At 27.0% G+C, this 18,964-nt stretch overlaps 1 protein-coding gene across 1 annotated transcript; it reads left to right on the forward strand.

Moving 5' to 3' along the window:
- The first annotated feature begins 5,494 nt into the window (after positions 1-5,494).
- On the forward strand, positions 5,495-8,252 carry LOC100786053 (CBS domain-containing protein CBSX5). The gene is made up of 2 exons (XM_041009919.1): positions 5,495-6,063; positions 7,134-8,252. The coding sequence occupies exons 1-2, from the start codon at positions 5,702-5,704 to the stop codon at positions 7,957-7,959; spliced, it is 1,188 nt and encodes a 395-aa protein (XP_040865853.1). The 5' UTR covers positions 5,495-5,701; the 3' UTR covers positions 7,960-8,252.
- Positions 8,253-18,964: the final 10,712 nt, after the last annotated feature.

Consider the following 18,964-nt stretch of genomic DNA (forward strand, 5'->3'; position numbering starts at 1 on the left):
TCAACAATTTTGTGCTGGCAAGTGGGTTGGTGTTCTTCTATACCATTGGTTAAAATTTACGTTGTATTTACATTGTATGGCTTGTACTAAGTGAGCATTTCTTGTGCTCTCACTTAGCTTTAATAAAAAATTTACCTTATTAAGAAAACCACACATTTCAGTTTTCAAGCAACTCCTTTTTCATAATTTTTTTAGATGTTATCCTCGAAAACCTTTAACAGAGGTTTCCCTATTAAAACATTATTTTTCTCATCCTTCAAATGTCATCGTTAACTTCTAGAGGATGGCAAGCCAAAGGCAAATTAGTTTTAAAAATATTTTTTTAAAAGATGACATTTAAAAATTATGGTAGGTATGTATGGTTAATATTTATTTAGAAATGTTGTAGTTTTAATATCTTAATCAATGATTGTTCTAATGACAAGTGTTAAGATTTATTAAACACTTTAATATTTGTTAACTTGTGTTTAAACCCTTATTAAAATGTTTTTAAATTTATTTTAGGAGGTGCCAATTTGGTTGGAATACATCTTGGGGAAATTGATTAGAAAGCAAGTGGATGAATTTTATTAGATAAAACAATCAAAGGTGCCAAAAGGAAAAAAAGTTGGTTTCTGACACGGAATACACTAATGGTGTGATTGGTCATGTGACATTTTTTTAGTGAAAGGGTTATTAGTTTCATATGTGATAGATTGATACATAACGAAGAAGAAGCTATGTCATCAAGTGGCATTGAGCCACGACATGAAGTGTATATAGAGAACAAACGTGCTAGCGATTCGTAGGCTATTTTTGGCTTTAATTAGAAAGAACAACACATAACAAAATTTAGGGCTTATCTATATACTATAACTAGTAATCTCTAGTATCAGTAACAACTAACAAAGTGGGAGGAAGCATACAAAGCAACTATTAGGTAGACTGAAGCATAATAGAGTGTCCACGTACGTACGTACGTCTAGTCCAGAGAATAGAGATTAGAGATATTCAATTTTGGAGCTACCACCAATTGTTAACCCCGTGCACGGGTCGCCATTTCTCACGACACATCATAGAATAGAAGTAGTAGAGCTAATTCACTACAATACAATTTATTATACTAGGACTAAAAATAGGGTTCTGATACTTGTTTAGATAGTTATTACTTATTAGAATCAATTCCGATCTCTATAGTCATGATCAAAAAATTGAAAAAATGAAACAGTTATTCATTGTTTTTGGCGTTTAATAAGGTGGAATTGGATAGTGTGTTTTGTTTTGAGTCATTGATTCAGGTTTTGTAACAAATCTACGATCAAATTTTTAAAAAATGATATGCTAGCATTTCTAACTTCAAAGGGTATGTTTTATTTAAAGTTACAAAAATATGTTTATAAATTCTAATGTATAAAATGAAAAAAATTTATTACTTTAAAAGTAAAAATATTTTTGTAGCACATGTAAGTTGAACATCCAACCAACACACATGAACTTAATTATAAAAATTGAATATAATTCAAACACATTAACAATACTTTGGTTGCCTCTTTTGTAAAGAGCAAACATGTGACATAGTTAGTGTTATAATGTTTCAAACAAATAATAGGAAGACACACTTCAATGCATTGTTTGAATCGGCGGAGGGGGGAATTGCAAGGAGAGAAAAATTACCATTTCTTAAACGAAAAGTGTAAAAAAAAATATATTCGTTTTTTTGTGTGTTTAAAAATTTAAATTCTGTTCTCGTTTTATTTCCATTTCATATAGTGTTCTATGCTTGCGTTATACCAATGTTTATAATACCAAACTAATTTTAGTGCGTAGATATGAATACATTATAATGATTTCAAAGTGTTTTTTATATTACAAATCTAAATTACCATTGCAATTTTTACTCATGTTAAATAACGTTTTTAAAGTTCTTAAAAATATCCTCATTTAAGATAATTGTTCTAAATTATTTAGAGAATATATATATATATATATATATATATATATATATATATATATATATATATATATATATATATATATATATATATATATATATATATATATATATATCGACTTAGATAAATATGAGAAATATAATAGATTTATAAATAACAATTATGTATGGATGAATGACTTTAATGTATATTATATTTGATTAGTTTTTAAATTCAAAATAATTTAAGCAAATATAATTTAATATTTTTATTTTTAAAATTGTCAGCTTTTATGTTTAACTATTGTAACTTGCATTGAATTAAATTAATTTATAAATACTCGATTACCTGTTTGAATATGCATTACTAAACTTTGGACGTACTTAGAGTAGTAAGAGCAAGCAATAATAACTTTTTAGGATAGATTGTAACTTTAACTTTTCATCTTTCTATTTGGTTTAAAATTTGATTTTAATTCTCGAGTTTAATTCATAAATTTAATTTTTCAGTTTTTTATGATCTCATTAGTTCAATCGATTTGGACGTTAACAATGATTCAATATTGATCGTCATATATCACGTTTTTATTAGATGTTGATCGTTATATTTTATGTTTTTATTAAATCGTTAATTTCGTGTATCTAATTAACATCAATCCTTAATAAAATTATAATATGACGATAAACGTTCAGTAAAAGTAACAAAGGTGAGCTCAACATAAACAATTAAGGATTAATGTTGAAGTTTTGAGTTAAAAAGTAAACGGGATTAAAAAAATTAAAAGATTAAATTTGTAAATTAAATTATAGGAAATCAAAATTAAATTTAAAATAATATAGAGAAATCAAATTTATAATTTAACCTAACTTTTACTGAATTTTTAAAAAAAATTTAACTTGATTTAAATGTGAAACGTGAAGATCTGACGCTGATCGAGACAGACACGCTATACATGGGGCGAATGTGTGATGGATTATGGATGGTGGGGCACCAAAGTAATAATAGAAACCCAAAATCAGGAAGAAAAAGAATAATGGAGAAAGAAAAAAAGTGTGCCAGTTGTAATAGGTGACGTACGTGAAAACGAGACAGCGACTACAATGGCCAAAAACGACACAGTGCATTCGTTTGGTCATTCTCTTAATTAAAGTAATATATCATATTTTCGATACATTATTTTAGAAATACCAAAAATGTACACAATTGGCAATTGCCACCGCTCGGCGATTATTTATAGAGAAATACTGATAAAAGAAGATAGTTTTAAAAGGAGATTTTTTTATGATTAAATATATTTCATAATTGTACAAATCAAAATTTAGAGTCTGATGTCTGCCAAGAATTGACGTACTAAAGAGGATATCTACAAAAAAAACTCCAACGTTTAAGTTCGAATGATTGACTGTAGAAGTTGTTATAGTGATATAACAATTCTGGTAGATAAATTAATAAATTGTAGCTTGTTAGTAGATAATAATTAGTAAATAATTAGTTTTTTTTAAATATATCTTCTCTCTTATTTTTCTCAATCTACACTACTTTATAATTTAATTTTTAACATATACTACTTGGAACTTTTTCTCTCCATTTTGTTTTTTAATTTAAAATATTATAAAATATAAATATTATATTATATAATTTTTTAAATTAGTTTTAAAATGACTTATTTATTAAATTAAATTTTATAATTTTTTAAATAAAATGATATTATTAAATATAATTATTTTTATTTTATTATTTAATTTACTTAACATATTTTTTAGGTAAATATTTTTATTTAAAATCTGAATTTTTTAATATAATTATTTTTAATATAATTATATTTTTTTATGTCATTAGATTTAATTAAAAATGAGAAAAATTTTTGTTTAACAACTTATTTATAGAAGAACATTATATTGCATTATCAATAAAAAATACTTAAACAATTACACTTGACTAAGGAAAAATTTAAAGATAGAGTTGAAACGGGACAACCCTTTGCCATCCTTTTTCTCTCTTTAGATCACCATTAATCATATTATTGTCACATTGATTAAGATGACAACAACAAATAATTGCTAATTAAATATCTTTAAAAATATTTTCAATATATTTTTATTATTAAAAATAACTCATATTTAGTAGTTATCAATATCTTTTGGACATTTTATTTTTTTTCATATCTGCAAGTCATAAATAATAAAAATATAAATTCTTATCACTTAAGCCAAAGATAACTGTTAAATAAATATTTTTAAAGATATTTTTAATATATTTTTATTTAAAGATATTTTCAAAAAATATTTTTAAAGATATTTTTCAATATAACAGTTACTACTTTTTCAAATTTTATGTCTATTGTATGAGATAGATATATCAATTATTTTTTTACTATGTTTCTTAGTTTATTTTAATACTACTAACTAATTTTTTTATTTTTTTTAATTAACGAACATAACAAAAAAATATCAAGAGCACATAAATTTAACTACAAAAGTACATACAAAGTAACTAAAAAATTGTACTCTAATTTTATCCAAATTTTTTTATTTTTTATCTGTATATTTTTTTTGTAAAAAAAATAAAAAACAAAATTATAAAATTTAATTTAATAAATAAGTAATTTTAAAACCAATTAAAAAATTTATATAATATAATATTTATATTTTATAATATTTTAAATTAAAAAAAAATAAAAAAAGAGAGAAAGTCCCAAGTAATATATATTAGGAATTAAATTGCAAAGTATTGTAGATTATAAAAAAGTAGGAGAGAGTAGATGTATTTATCATTCCTAGTACATGTAACTTGATAAATGAATTATTATATTATCATTAATATTCAAATATCAAGGTGACTTTGTCAAGATATTGATATTGAAGGCTCACGTTTGTATCGAGTGCAACGTCATTTCCCACATCAATTTTATAGACCTTGGACAATACATAAACAAACAAAAATAACCAAAAATAAAATACTATTTTAAAAAAAGTTACAAAGACTACATATATATATTATAAACTAAAAATATATTCAAACCTATTTATATCATGAATCTATATTATTATTTTGAATGAAACTATTTTCAATAATTGAATTTCTCTAGTTAAATTACATGTTGAATTCTAAACATATATGAACAATTTATCTCTTCCAATCAATTTATCTTTTTAATAAATTTTAAAATAAATCATCAATGGTAAAAAAGTATTTTTTATTTATTTATCATAGAACTATAACATTAGAAGATAAATTAAATTACATTAATATAAGCTTGACAACTATATTATAATTTTATAAATTGATATGAAATGTAATTTTTATTAATTTAATCATTGAATTATATTTATATATTATTAAGATTGTTTTTATCAAAATTAAATAATAAGAAAATAATCAAATAATTTATATTTTAAAATATTTATATTATTTGAATTTTAATTTGTAAAGTTATTAAAATAACAAATAATTTTAAATTAATATAAAATTATATATATAAAAGTAACTTTCATTCCAACTGAATGTTTTAAGAAACATTGATCCCGTGCATTTTACTTGTTAAAAAAATAGATAAAAGTTAACAATGTTGTACCATTATTTCTGGAAGCCAAACTAATAATGTTGGGAGGGGTCCACCCTGAACCTACAAGTGTATCGATACGGGTTTATCGGCTATCCCGGTAGCGAGGTGCCTATAAATATCCCAACGTCTTCCCCCTCGTTCTCAGCTAAAAATTTAGAAACCTTGTTTTTTCTTCCAACAACCAAAATCTCGCTTCTTTTGTGATTCTTGTTCCCTCGAACAGTGTATGGCAGCTAGATTGTCAGGGCATGAATTGTCTGATCTGTGTCTTGGGAAACCGCCGCTTAGGGCCCTCTCCGTCCGCGACACCGTAGCCGACGCCCTCGCCGCCTTGAAGAGGATTGACGACACCTACGTCAGCGTCTGGAACTGCAACCACTCCTTCATCCGAAAACAACAACCTCAAATTCAATCCCAGAACCAATGCTGCTGCACCTGCATCGGTAAGGTTTGCATGCTCGACATCATCTGCTTCCTCTCCAAACCCCAGAGCCTCTCCTCCCCTTCCGCCGCCCTTCATTCCCCTATCTCCGCCGCCCTCCAAGACAACTCCGCCGTCCTCGTCCTCCATCTCCCACCCTCTGCCAGGTACCTCCCTCCCTCCCTCTTTCCTTTCATCTAAATCTATGCGCTGGCACCGCGTATTTACGTGGCTGTGTTAATTCTGCTTTTATTTTCTTTGACTTATTCAAAAACTGACTAAAACAGAATATCCGCCCATTTTTCTTATATTCAATTCAAATTAATGTGATTTTCATTTTGACCTTTGACTTCTCATTTCACATTTTAAGTAACAATCACCTTTTACAAAATCGGAGTAAAAAGGCGCTGAACTGTTATTATAAATTAAGTGTTAGTTGAATGAAACTTCATTCCAATTTTTTTAGGCGCTTTTTAATTGTTCTTGTTCAGTCAGAATTGGGTGATCTCTACATGAAGATTTGCTTGAGTATAAACTCCAATTATTCTGATTAAAAAAAAATCAATTAACCAACTACTTTCTCGTACATTAGTATTGTATAGAAAACAATCAAGGACTAACATTTTTGCATATATTTGTATGCTCAATAGTATAGATGGGTAAGCGGGTTGATCATCTATTCTTGTAAATTTGTATTGACAGTGGATTGTGTCAATTTATCTCGCATTTTTATATGAATAACGGGTTAAACAGGTTAGACCGTGGATATAATTTTTAAAAAAATTATAATTTCAAAATAAATATTTTTTTCTCTTAAAAAAATAGTCAATAACACTTATAACTTTGGATTGAACTTTTAGGATTGATTTGAACTTAATTGATGGTTACAAATTTAAGATCCAAATCCACCCATTATGTGAGCTGAACACAAAATCCTACATAACTATGATTTTTTAAAAAAGACTGTTGTTTATCCACTCCTCTGAATAGAGCAATAGAGCATAGAACAGGAGAGAAATTGTTACATAATTGGGAATTATTATGGTGGTGTCTCTGCATGACATTAGAACATATGATTGCTATCAAATTTTTCTTATAAATTGAAAAAATTCAAATGTGTAAGGTGGAGATTGATGGAGACTATAAATATATATAGTGATCTGGAACTATCTAATAATTTTTCACCTCCACAGTAGTGTGATGATTTTGGGTTGTAATATATCTGGTTTGTTTGCAGTTTACTGGAGGCTATAGATGTTATGCAAGAAGGGGTGCAGAACCTGGTGATACCAATACAAAACCAGGTTGAATCTTTGGACTCCAACAATGTGCACCACAATAACAACACCACATACTGTTGGCTAACTCAAGAGGACGTGCTCCGCTACCTCCTCAACTCAATTGGTGTGTTTTCCCCAACACCGGGGAACCCCATCAACACCTTAGGCGTCATCGACACAAAAAACCTCTTTGCAGTGTGCTATGATGACCCTGCCTCCTCTATCTTGGACCTCTTGGCCTTGTCCCTCATATACCAAAGCTCTGTCGCCATCGTCGACCCAAATGGTAAGTTCGGTGGCGAAATCTCCCCCGTTATGCTCAACTCCTACGACGAATCGGTCGTGCCGGCTATAGCCACCCTCTCTGCCGGCGACCTCACCGCCTACATCGACTGCGGCGGGCCACCGGAGGACTTAGTGCAATTAGTGAAGGAGAGGGTGAAAGAGAAGGTGGAGGAGCAGAACATGTTGGAATTACTTGGCGATGAAACAACAAGAACAGGACTTACTTCATGGTCTTCTTTTTCTTCTAGTTGTTCTTCCGACGAAGAATTTTGCTCTGGGAAGAATTGGAAGCTTGGAGGGTACTCTGCAAGGGTGGGGAGAAGGTCTGAGGCCATTGTTTGCCACCGTTGGAGCTCTTTAGTTGCTGTGATGATTCAGGCATTGTCACATCGTGTGAGTTACGTGTGGGTTGTGGAAGAGGATGGAACCTTGACGGGGATTGTTACTTTCCAAGGAATGTTGAAGGTTTTCAGAGACCACCTCAAATCCATGTGCTAACAGTTACTACTTTACTACTATATTACATGATGATGATGTAGACAACAACAACTACTATGCTACTACTTCCTCTAATTTGTTGCAATAAAAACCCGCTTGCAAATTGTCTCCTTCGGCTTTGTCCAGGAATTTAGACGTGAAGTAGATAGCACGGATTTGTGTTAGGCACAAATCAATTTTGCTTTTTGTTTTCCTACCCGTGACTTTCTTTTGCTTAAATTTGGTCTCCCGGCCCAAAATATTCCATCATGTAATTTAGTTTTCAAAGGAGAAAGTGTTAAAGAGTTTAATTACATTACATTGTTTCTTTTTTACTGCTGTTTAATTACATTGTTGTTTGAGGAATGAAATCATTATTCTTGATTCAATCAAAATAATGGTGGAGTATCTAGAAAAGATGAAAGAAAATAGCATTCGAAAGTTTCATCAAATAATGGAGCAAACATTTTTTAGTATAAGAATCTCAAAAGTTTCCACAGTTCATAAAAAAAAGAAAAAGAAAAAAGAAGCATTCTAATGAGATTTTAATCTCAAATAAAAAACAGGGAGTGTGGAAAATTTGGTAGACACTATAGACTTATTTGGATTTTGTCTATAGAAACTTATTAAGTCGAAATTTTCAAATTCAGTTAAATCCTGGAATACACAATGGACAATCCTAAACTGAATTCAGATTTTTAAAAACGAAGAAAAGTTCATAAATTTATAATACGTTCTTGAAGTTGTATTTGGTTTTTTATCTGGACCTTTGATAAATGTTAAATAATAGTGAATTAATAGTGGAAAATCGGTCTAAAATTAATTTAGAATTAATTATTTAGTAGTTATTTATGTTTTAATTTGGAAAGATTTAATTAATTTTGAATTTTGATTGCAAATGTAAAAAAGGGAGATACAACAAGTAAAAAGGAGTAGAAATAAAGGGAAAAAAAAAGAGAAGAAAATCAGAAAAAAAGTCTAAGCCCAAGTTTGCACAGGGTCAGCCTAGGAAAAGGAAAAGAGACACACTTCCTAATAGCTCAGTTTTCAGATCTCTCTGGCACTCAGTTCTCTCCTTTTGACGATGAGGGTAACGCTTAATAGAACAATTAAAGAAAAAAAAATTTTGGTTAGCATGACTTAATGCCTCAATGCCCTTGGTTTAACAAACATCTAGAATGTAATCTTAAAGCATCTTAGTTATTGAGTCTTCGCAAAGGGCATTTGGAAGATAGGTAATTAAGGTAGGCTTGTCATCATGAGGCATCAGGGCCAAGTAGATAGATAGATGTGGGGTGTATTAGTTGTAGATAGATAGATGTGGGGTGTATTAGTTTCACTGGTATTGATAACAGACAAATCGAGAGTCCATATAGGTTAATTAGACTTGTCAGGTTTTAACGATTTTAATATATAAATTTTAGTCCCTAGGTTTTATTGTTGGTTTTTCTGACTTGTATAATTATTCCTTATTTTACTGTTGGGGTTTTAGGAATAAGTATTTAGATTTAGTAGATTTAGATTTTATTTATTTGAATTTCGTAGGAGTAGTTATCTTTATCGCAATTTAAATATTTTATCTTCTACTTTTATCTTTTAATCTTATCTTTAAATCTTTTGTCTTATCTTATCTATTATCTTTATCTTTTATTTTAAATTTTAAATCTTTTATCTTATCTATTATCTTTATCTTTTATTTTAAATTTTAAATCTTTTATCTTATCTATTATCTTTATCTTTTATTTTAAATTTTAAATTTCTTATTCCTGGGTAGATTTAGATTATATTTACTAAATTTATAATTTACAAACTAAAGAGTAGTTCACATAGGTGCAACAAAATCACTGTGGTACTCGGTACTCGGCTTACGGATAAATTATTACTATGAGCGACAAAGAGCTAACAACCTTTCATCTATATCCTTATGAAAAATTAATTACAGCAAATTAATTTAATATATTCTCGCTTTTGCTAGTTCTAAACCTAGTATTTTTAATAGGATTCTTCAATATTCTTTCACAAGCCTATTCAAGCTTTACTTCACCCTATAACAACCTTATACAAGTGACTCAAACAACTAATTGTTTGTAACGTTCGTTAGCCTGAAGGATCAATTAAAAACAAATACAAGTTCAATAACTTAATAGAAGAAAAAAATAGTTTAAGAATCTAATTAAAAATTGTCAAGATAATTTAATAACCATAACTTCTTTTATACTACTCAATTAAGTTCTTTTAGTTTTGTTTGAATTGCAAGAGAAAATATAAAAAAATTGAAAAATGGATGAACAGAAAATGGTGAAAAAATAAATAAATCTTATGAATTGTTTAAGAGGATTAAAAATGGGTAGAATATATATATATATATATATATATATATATATATATATATATATATATATATATATATATATTGAAATAGTTAAATAAAGAAAAAAAGGGAAAGAACATGAACAATAATTGAGAAAATAGGCTATACAATAATAATAATGTAAGATAATTTTATATTGTTATAATCATAGAGTAAATTAATTTATTTTTATTATAATAAATATTTTAAAAATTATATGAATGATAATTTCTTATTAATTGAGAGTGTAATTATTAAATTCTAATGAATTACTTTAAGAAACTATCACATAACTCTCTCCACTTTCTTTATTTAAATATTTATGCAGGCTTCATTTTTTTATATTTCTTTTTTAGGGATGTTTTTTTGGCTGCTACAGCCTCCAACTATAAAAAAAAGAAACCAACTGTATTTTTTGTTGTTGCTCCAACTAACTTTTTGGCTCAACTAACTGAAAATGTGGTTTTCTACCTTTTTTTTTTGTCAATATTTTTTTATCAGCCAAAATAAAATGTATCATAAAAGGTACCAGAAGTACCATGCCAATTACAAAAGAGCTTGCTTGACCACGTTACAAATGAGAAAATTGTTATTTACTTTGCTTTACTAATCTCTCAAAACAAAGTGTTAAGAAAATTTATAGTCTACAAATTTCTTGATACTCTATGCAGATGACATTGTTACTTATAGACTAAAGAGCTGTATTAGTAAAGTCCCAGTTTATACTTTATAGCAAATTTCATATCACAAGATATCATAAAAGTTCTTAACCCCCATGCAATTGATTTTTCTTTTATTCACGTATCGTAAATTTGAAGTTCTTATGTGTTATAAGCAGCTGAGATTCAACAGAATCAAATGTCAAGATGATTTTAACCATAAATTATTTAATCCTAGATTAAGTGAAGGACTTATTAGAACAATATTTATAATTTAGGGATCAATCAAAATAAATTAACAGTTAAAAAGTATCTACATGTAAATAAATGTATGATCGACTTGATCGTGCCAATTGCTTATATATTGGGCGGTGCTGTTTATGGATGGCATTAGCATATACTGTATAAAAGATACAGATCCCTTTGAAATGCCAATTTCAATTTCTGGGAAAAAGCTAAGCACGAAAGCTACGTGCAACGCAACGTAATTTAATTTGCAGAAACTGCATTATTGCATATATAATTCCTTGATAAAAGTTTTATAAATTTCTCTCTTATGCTTGTTGCCACAAGATATGAAAAAAGTAAATACAATTTAATATTTGAATAATTTTATTTTATAAACAGAACAATGACGTGATAGATTTTTATGTTCTATTTTTTTACAAGGGTATTGATTATGGTTAGAATTATGATCTGGAGGTCGCAGCTACGAATTTTAGAGAAAGAGACATTTTGAGGATACAAAATTAATTGTTCCATTAAATGACCTCTTTTTTTTTTATTTTTTTAGATTAGATCTTTTTCTTACTGGTTACTAAAAAGCAAGTATTGTCAATATTCAATGCGACCTTTTTGACAAATATTGTGTGCTAATTTGATTACTATTATCATCAGTAATTTATGTCGTAATTTATTCAATTCTAACTAAAAATATATAATATATTTCATACTATTATACTATTAAAAAGGATAAATTGTATTGTAATTAATTTAATTTAAGATCCTTGTTAATTTTTCCAACAAATAAAAAAAAAATATCACCACTAATTTATACAAAACGAAAACGTGTTTATGTTCTGTTAAGATAAATTATGTTTCTATTTTGTATTGGATTGCACACAGCATACCGCAATACAAATTGAAAACATGTTTTCATTATGTATAATGATCAACAGAAATGTACATTTGTGAGGGACATTTTTGTCAAAAAAAAGAAAGGGAGGGAAATAGCAAAAAAGAGTGTGCGAATAACAAAGGCCACAGCATAAACATTATTGGGAAGGTTTTTGGTCTAAAACAAAATTCTGTTTTAGTGAGGCTAGCTATTGCTTTCTGCATTTTCCATGTTATTTCCTACACTTTCTTTTTCCTTCTAGAAGAATGCACTTTTCTTTTGGCTTCCGGAATAACTATTATGAAAGATTAAAAAAACATTTCAGAAAGAGGGTAGGAAGTAACATGGGAGTCCAGAAAGCAATGGCATTTTAGTCATTATATTTGTCCGTTTCTAGATTATATACCAGCCTATTAATTTACCTGGCGTTTTTTATTCGCATTGGCCTTTGTACTACTAGATGTACATTTGCCTGTTACCTAAAAAATGAGTTTAACGAATAATTGAAAAAGAATTTAAAAGTAGAAATTTCAATTTTTGATTATTTGTTGGATTCACTTTCACATAATTTTTATTATGTTCATCCTAATTTTTATTCAAACATTACTTGACTTAGTTTTCATGTAATGAATTTAATTATGTCTCGAATTAATAAAAAAAAAATCAAAATCACTTCCCAACTTGATCATTGTTGTAAAATGATCATTTTAACTCACTTATAATACATAAAAAATTAAATTAAAACTTTAAAATAAAAAAGACAAAACTAAACAAAAACTAAAGCATAAAAAATCAAACATGTAATTTAGCATTTTTTAAATACATTACAAATTAATAATGTATTTTTTTAACTTAATACACAACATGAATTATAATTATATTGATATTATATATATATATATATATTATAAAACATCTTAATTTTAATTTTATAATTCATTACTTTTATAATATAACTATATATTGTGTTAAAATTAATTAATATATTATAATAAAAATCGAGTTAATCCAATCAAAATTTTGAATTCTTAAATAGCAGGATAAGTCCATCCTATCTAGTCTCACAAACATCCTAATCTAACATGTGAAATTAATGATTTGTTTTTAAGGCAAATAATAAAGTGAATATATCTTCGTAAAAGAAAAGGCTAATATAGTATCAATTTATAGTATGATGAGTTGATGACACTTGGTTATGATGGGGTGAGTTGGACAGCACCCAATATATTATTTTCAATGGACCTAATCTTTGGATCAGCCTACCCCTCCTTCTTTAACTCACCCAACAACAACATATTTTCTGCCCTCTCCTTCCTTCCCCAATAGACATTCTCTCCCAAGTCCCAACATTTCTCTTCCGATCCACCTATCAAATCACTACTAAATTATGTCAAGGAATAAAGATAAATAGAGTGTAATTTGCTTTTTGAATGGATAAAAAAACTTTTATTTTTCTAATGTTATTAATTTAAAAGTATCAGACTTCGTAAGCTTCTGAAAAAAATAATAAAAATATGACGACAAATGTGATCCACTAAATTGTAACTTGTTAGTTATTAATATTTTTTTTTAAATCGGCATATATATATATATCTATATATATGTGAAAAAAGGGCACAAAGGGTGTCCTAAACCTTTACAAGTTACACTATAGTTCCCGTGACTATAAAAAAGACAAAGTGATTATAATATACAACTATACAAAAGGCAAAGTGATTATAATATATTAATACGAGGCCACATAAATATGAGATAACTACCTATCTTTCTAGAATATCATGATATATATATATATATATATATATATATATATATATATATATATATATATATATAAGTAATTCCTAAAAATCATAACCAAATGCCTCAATCTTTAACGAGACAGCCTCACCAACCATCCTCTATACGTGAACATTGGAGCTTTCTCACATAAATGCATTCATATTCCAAATACCAAAAGCCACCGACCCGAAATCAAAGTATTTAATGGATTGTAAGCCATTGTTAGCTATTAATACTAGCATGGATATGGATTGATGACATTCCGCAAAAATTACTAGCATAGGGAAAGAAAAAATAAAAGTGGATTGATGGCACCTAATCTAAATAATATATAGTTGATGATTGAACGCATTTCATAAGATGGGTTGCCTTATTTCACGGTGTTACCTTGAAAAACACTCGATTTGAAGAGAATGAATGGACAGTGTTAGATATTGCGTGCTTTTTTTCTTCTTCTAATAAATACCTTTGAAGAATATAAAACTTTAATCAATGGTCACCCTTACTAATCATTGTTTTATCGCAAATATTTAATAGTGTCACTGCCACTGTTTCAGCTTTTTTTTTTATCAGCAAAGAAAATATTTCATTAAGAAAGAGGATAAGGGTGCAAGGAGTACCCACCCTTACAAAATTCATATCCTCTAACCCAACAAAAAGACTTCCCATCTAGTAAACTGAGCTGCCACTGTTTCACTTTCACCTTGTTGGTTACTACGTACTAGGTTTCATATACACCCATCTAGGTTATTATTTCTGTAAAAAAAAATAATTGATTAGTTTAATTTTACTCTCAAATTAATGGATATTAAAACTGTTTTCAAATTATGTTTGTTCCATTCGACCCGCACTAGCAAGGCAATACATGTTTCTCACTAGCCAATGACTGGATCCTAGTATAAAAAGTGGGGAGATGCTAAGAAATTGTTCTGTTGTTAAGAATTGGAACAAAAGGAATTAATGTTTTTACCGATTTGACCATATTTTCGTTAATTATGGATCATCTCATTGACAATTGAAAAATAATAGTAAACTCATATCATAACTAATGTAATGGATGCTAGGTAAGTGGTTGATTGTTGGCTGTTGTGGCAACAAAATCATGGGGGGTCTTTTCTTTATTTCGGGTATACAATCATTAACATATATTATTTATAAATGCTATTAGAATATAAACTGACATTGTATTAGAATTTACATGGAGCTCTTGCTTCTTGTCTAAGAGCGAGTGAAATTTTGTGATAAAATATCCTAACATGTTAGACTGATACTTTTCTTAATTATTTATATACCCTTTTAACTTCTTTTTTTTTAACGCAATAAGCTGAGATTTATTCTGAACATGCAAGCGATGAAGGTAAGAGAAATAGGGGAAGAATTGCCGTAGTCCTTTCATATAAATCTTAATTACTGGCTGAAAAAAGTTAGGATGGTACATCTGTTGAATCTTAATAGCATTCATGAATCACTGGGGAATTAAATAATAATGACTTCTTTTGTGATCCCATACAAAAGTCGAAGATTAATATAAATTTATAGTTTTTTTTAAAATAATTGATAATAACCGAATAAAATAATTAATGTTATATATATATATATATTATTATTATAAGAGAGATTAAATTATACTAATATAATTTTAATAATTATTAAATTATTTTATAATTTTTAATTGAATAATATTTTTTTAAAACTCATTGTTGTACATTGATTTATTTTTATGTTTCCTTGTAGAATACCTGCTAAGTCTTAGCCGTAAGATTACCATATAAGATTGACAGCCTTAGTAAAGAATGAGTGGCAAAATTGAGAAAGAAATGCATACATTTATTCAAAATAGAGTTTAGATAAGATTGACCGCTGTCAAAATTATTGAATCCATCTACCACCATTTTGCTGTCAAGTTGGAAGTTAATGTTCTGAAAATTTTGCTCCTTTCAATCAGATGGGTCTGGAACTCCTCCGTGCCATCTTGTTTTTGCTTTCATGAATGCGCTATTATGGTCTCCAAAACACTTGTTGCTGGAAAATAGACTTAAGAATTTTAAAGTTTGTATATGTATAAAAATAAAAAATAATAAAGAATTCAAAAGTTGGACATATTTGATGTGTGGAAAGAATAGTTTGTGAGTGAAAAAAAAATATACAGTAGTGAACTTTTTCACTACCCAAGCGATAAATCTCAAGCATAATAATATTCAAAAGAAGAAAAGAGAAAGATTTAACTCTTTTAAAATGAGATATTTATGAAAAAATAGCTATCATTTAAAATGAGTTAAATTTATAAAACATTTTACTTTAAATAATAAATTCACACTTTTTATTCTACAATTTTTGGTTCCAGAGAAATAAATCTAGAAAATAAGGCCTCTCATTCCTTTGCTGCCAAGAAGGCAAAATAAAGTAACTTATCGGAAATATGCACAGAAGGATAACAATTATCGTCCTTTTCAATGAAGATAAATCATTATTAACTAGCATGAGATAGTCAATAAATAAATATGAGTAACTAATAAAGTTTGTAGCTATATTATGCATTAATTATTGACAAAAAATTATCTTTTTATCCTTGTATGAGGAATTAGAATTGATTACCGATAAAAAAGAGATGATGATATGTGAAAATCTTTATATATCATATTTATTTTTTATTACTTTTTTTATTAATTATATCTTGTATTATACTTAAACAATTTTTTTTTCCTTTTTTTTCTCTCCCGATGATAAGTAGAGATTGACTTTGGTGTCTATCAAATTTTTTTATTCCATTTTTAGTCTTACAATTTTGTTTTTAAGTAAAATAGAGCGGATATCAGGCTAATATATATATTATAGGTATTCATCAACTTTATTAATTATTAATGTTTGTTAAAAAATTTAATTGACTACTTAGTCTCTTTTCTTAATCATTTTTTATCTTAAGCTCGAGATCTTATTTAAAATAAATGAGTATATTATCATTTGGACCAACGAAATATATGTTTAAGAAGAAAAAACTGGTATGAGTTTAACTTCAATGTAATATGAAGATTTTTACGTAATTAACTAATTAGAAAAAAATTAATATAATTTTTAAAATAATTATTATAAAGATAATAAAATCATTATATATATATATAAAATTTATGATTAGATTTTCTATATTATGAGTAATTTTCTAATTAATTCAATTAGTAAATAGTTAGAATATACTAATACGAGTTTAGTCAATATTATAATTGAATAAACAAATAGGCAATTAATTGATAAGAATGATTGACCTGTATTTAATTAACTATCATGTCCGGCTAACTAATCATATTTTTTTTTTCGGTGCAGTTAGCTAATCATAATTTAAATGTACAAAACCCTTTTATTGTTATAAATTAAAATACTTGTTATAATATTCATTACATCATAACTTCAAATTGTTATTATAATAGCAATCATTAAACTAATTCATATAGTCTATAAAAAAAATTAATTCATGGAGAAATTATTTCTATACAATAAATTAATAAAATAATTATACAATTTATTATTTTATAATAAAGAGAGAGGGAGGTGTATGATTAGATAATTAATGGGATGAATGAAGATAAAAACATTAGTACGGTAGAAATTATAAAATATTCTAAAAGTTATATCAAGAATATATCTCATTATGGATCGGTGGTTCAGTTCCAATAATTTTGGCTGCCGATATGTTTTTATAATTGTTTCGCAGAGAGAAACTAAAACGATAAAAAATAAAATAAAAATTAGAGCATATAAAACGAAGTTAAAAAAGTACTTACAAAACAACGAACATAATCGAAATATCAAAAACTATAAATGTTTTGTTTTCTTGTTTATACTATCTACTCTTAAAGAAAAGGACAATCGCGACCAGATATTAAAAAGACATAGACGCCGATTGCGACCTTTTCAAACATATAAACTTACAAAAATGCCCTAAAGAAAGTTGAAAAATAACGAGTTTTTATTTAAGGGTGGTAAGTTTTAACTTATTAAAAATTGACATTCTAAGTGTTTTCGTGGTTATGATGCTGAAGTTAAAAATTGAATTATTTGATATTATTTGAGTTTGATTGTTAATAAAAATAATTTTTGATTGTATTTTATTTATCTTTTCAGTAAACTTCCAACAAATCAGAATTCTTTTTTTTTTTTATGAACGAAAATGTTAACAAAATAAAATCTTTTAGATAAACATAAAAAATACGTGACATGATTTTTTTTATTAATGGGAAAGAAAAGGTATATGACATGATTAAACATATAAATAACATTGTTAGTTTCTCATATTAATTTTGCCAAACGGAAATGTTCTTAATTAAGAATGTGGTTTCTAACACACTTTTTATTATTTGTTAAAGTTTATTAAAATTTATAACTTTATCTTTAATATACTATTTTTAAAAAAAAATTAACTCACTATTTATAATTAAGTAAAATTTATTAAATAAAATATAATTTTATGATCTTATTTTTTATTTAATGAGTTTGACTCATAATTTTATAATTTTTTTATAAATTTAATTATTAATAAAGTAATAACTCTCTTTTCTCTCTATCTATTTTTTTTTATCACATTACATCATCAATCAAATATTACTTACCTCTCCTCTCTTCCTTTCTCTCTAAGATTGTTCAAGAAACATTCTTTTATTAAACTATCGATGTTGGTATAGTGAAGTTGAATATTTCTTTTTCTTTTGAATAAAATATATTTTTCACCTTTTAAAATTTTCAAAGTTTATTTTTAATTCCTTTAAAATTGAAAATAAATATTTATGTTTAGTTTCTCTAATTTTAAAATGTATGTTTTTCATTCTCTAAATTTCAAATACACAATTTTTTTTCTAAAAGTAATTTAGAAACAAATGGAAAAAAATATAATTTACTGAAATATTTTTCCTTAGTTTTTTTTTTTGCGTTTTTGTTTGATTTTTACCTTAAATATTTTTTTTACTAATTTTTTTAACCAATATCTTAAAGTTACTGTAACAATAGTTAGTAAGGTCCAAAATATAATTATGAACATGAAAAAAAATTCAAAATGGGAAATAACAAAAGGCCGGGATGACAAAAATGTAAATAGATGTGTATAAATGGGGAAAGAGGTAGGGAGGGGAA

The sequence above is a fragment of the Glycine max genome, chromosome 15 (assembly GCF_000004515.6).
Source record: "Glycine max cultivar Williams 82 chromosome 15, Glycine_max_v4.0, whole genome shotgun sequence".
NCBI lineage: Eukaryota > Viridiplantae > Streptophyta > Magnoliopsida > Fabales > Fabaceae > Glycine > Glycine max.

Bases quoted from the DNA above. Each gene is read 5' to 3' on its own strand.
- LOC100786053 (XM_041009919.1), top strand. From the start codon at position 5,702: ATGGCAGCTAGATTGTCAGGGCATGAATTGTCTGATCTGTGTCTTGGG. The intron at 6,064-7,133 runs GTACCTCCCTCC...GTTTGTTTGCAG, and splicing joins CATCTCCCACCCTCTGCCAG to TTTACTGGAGGCTATAGATG.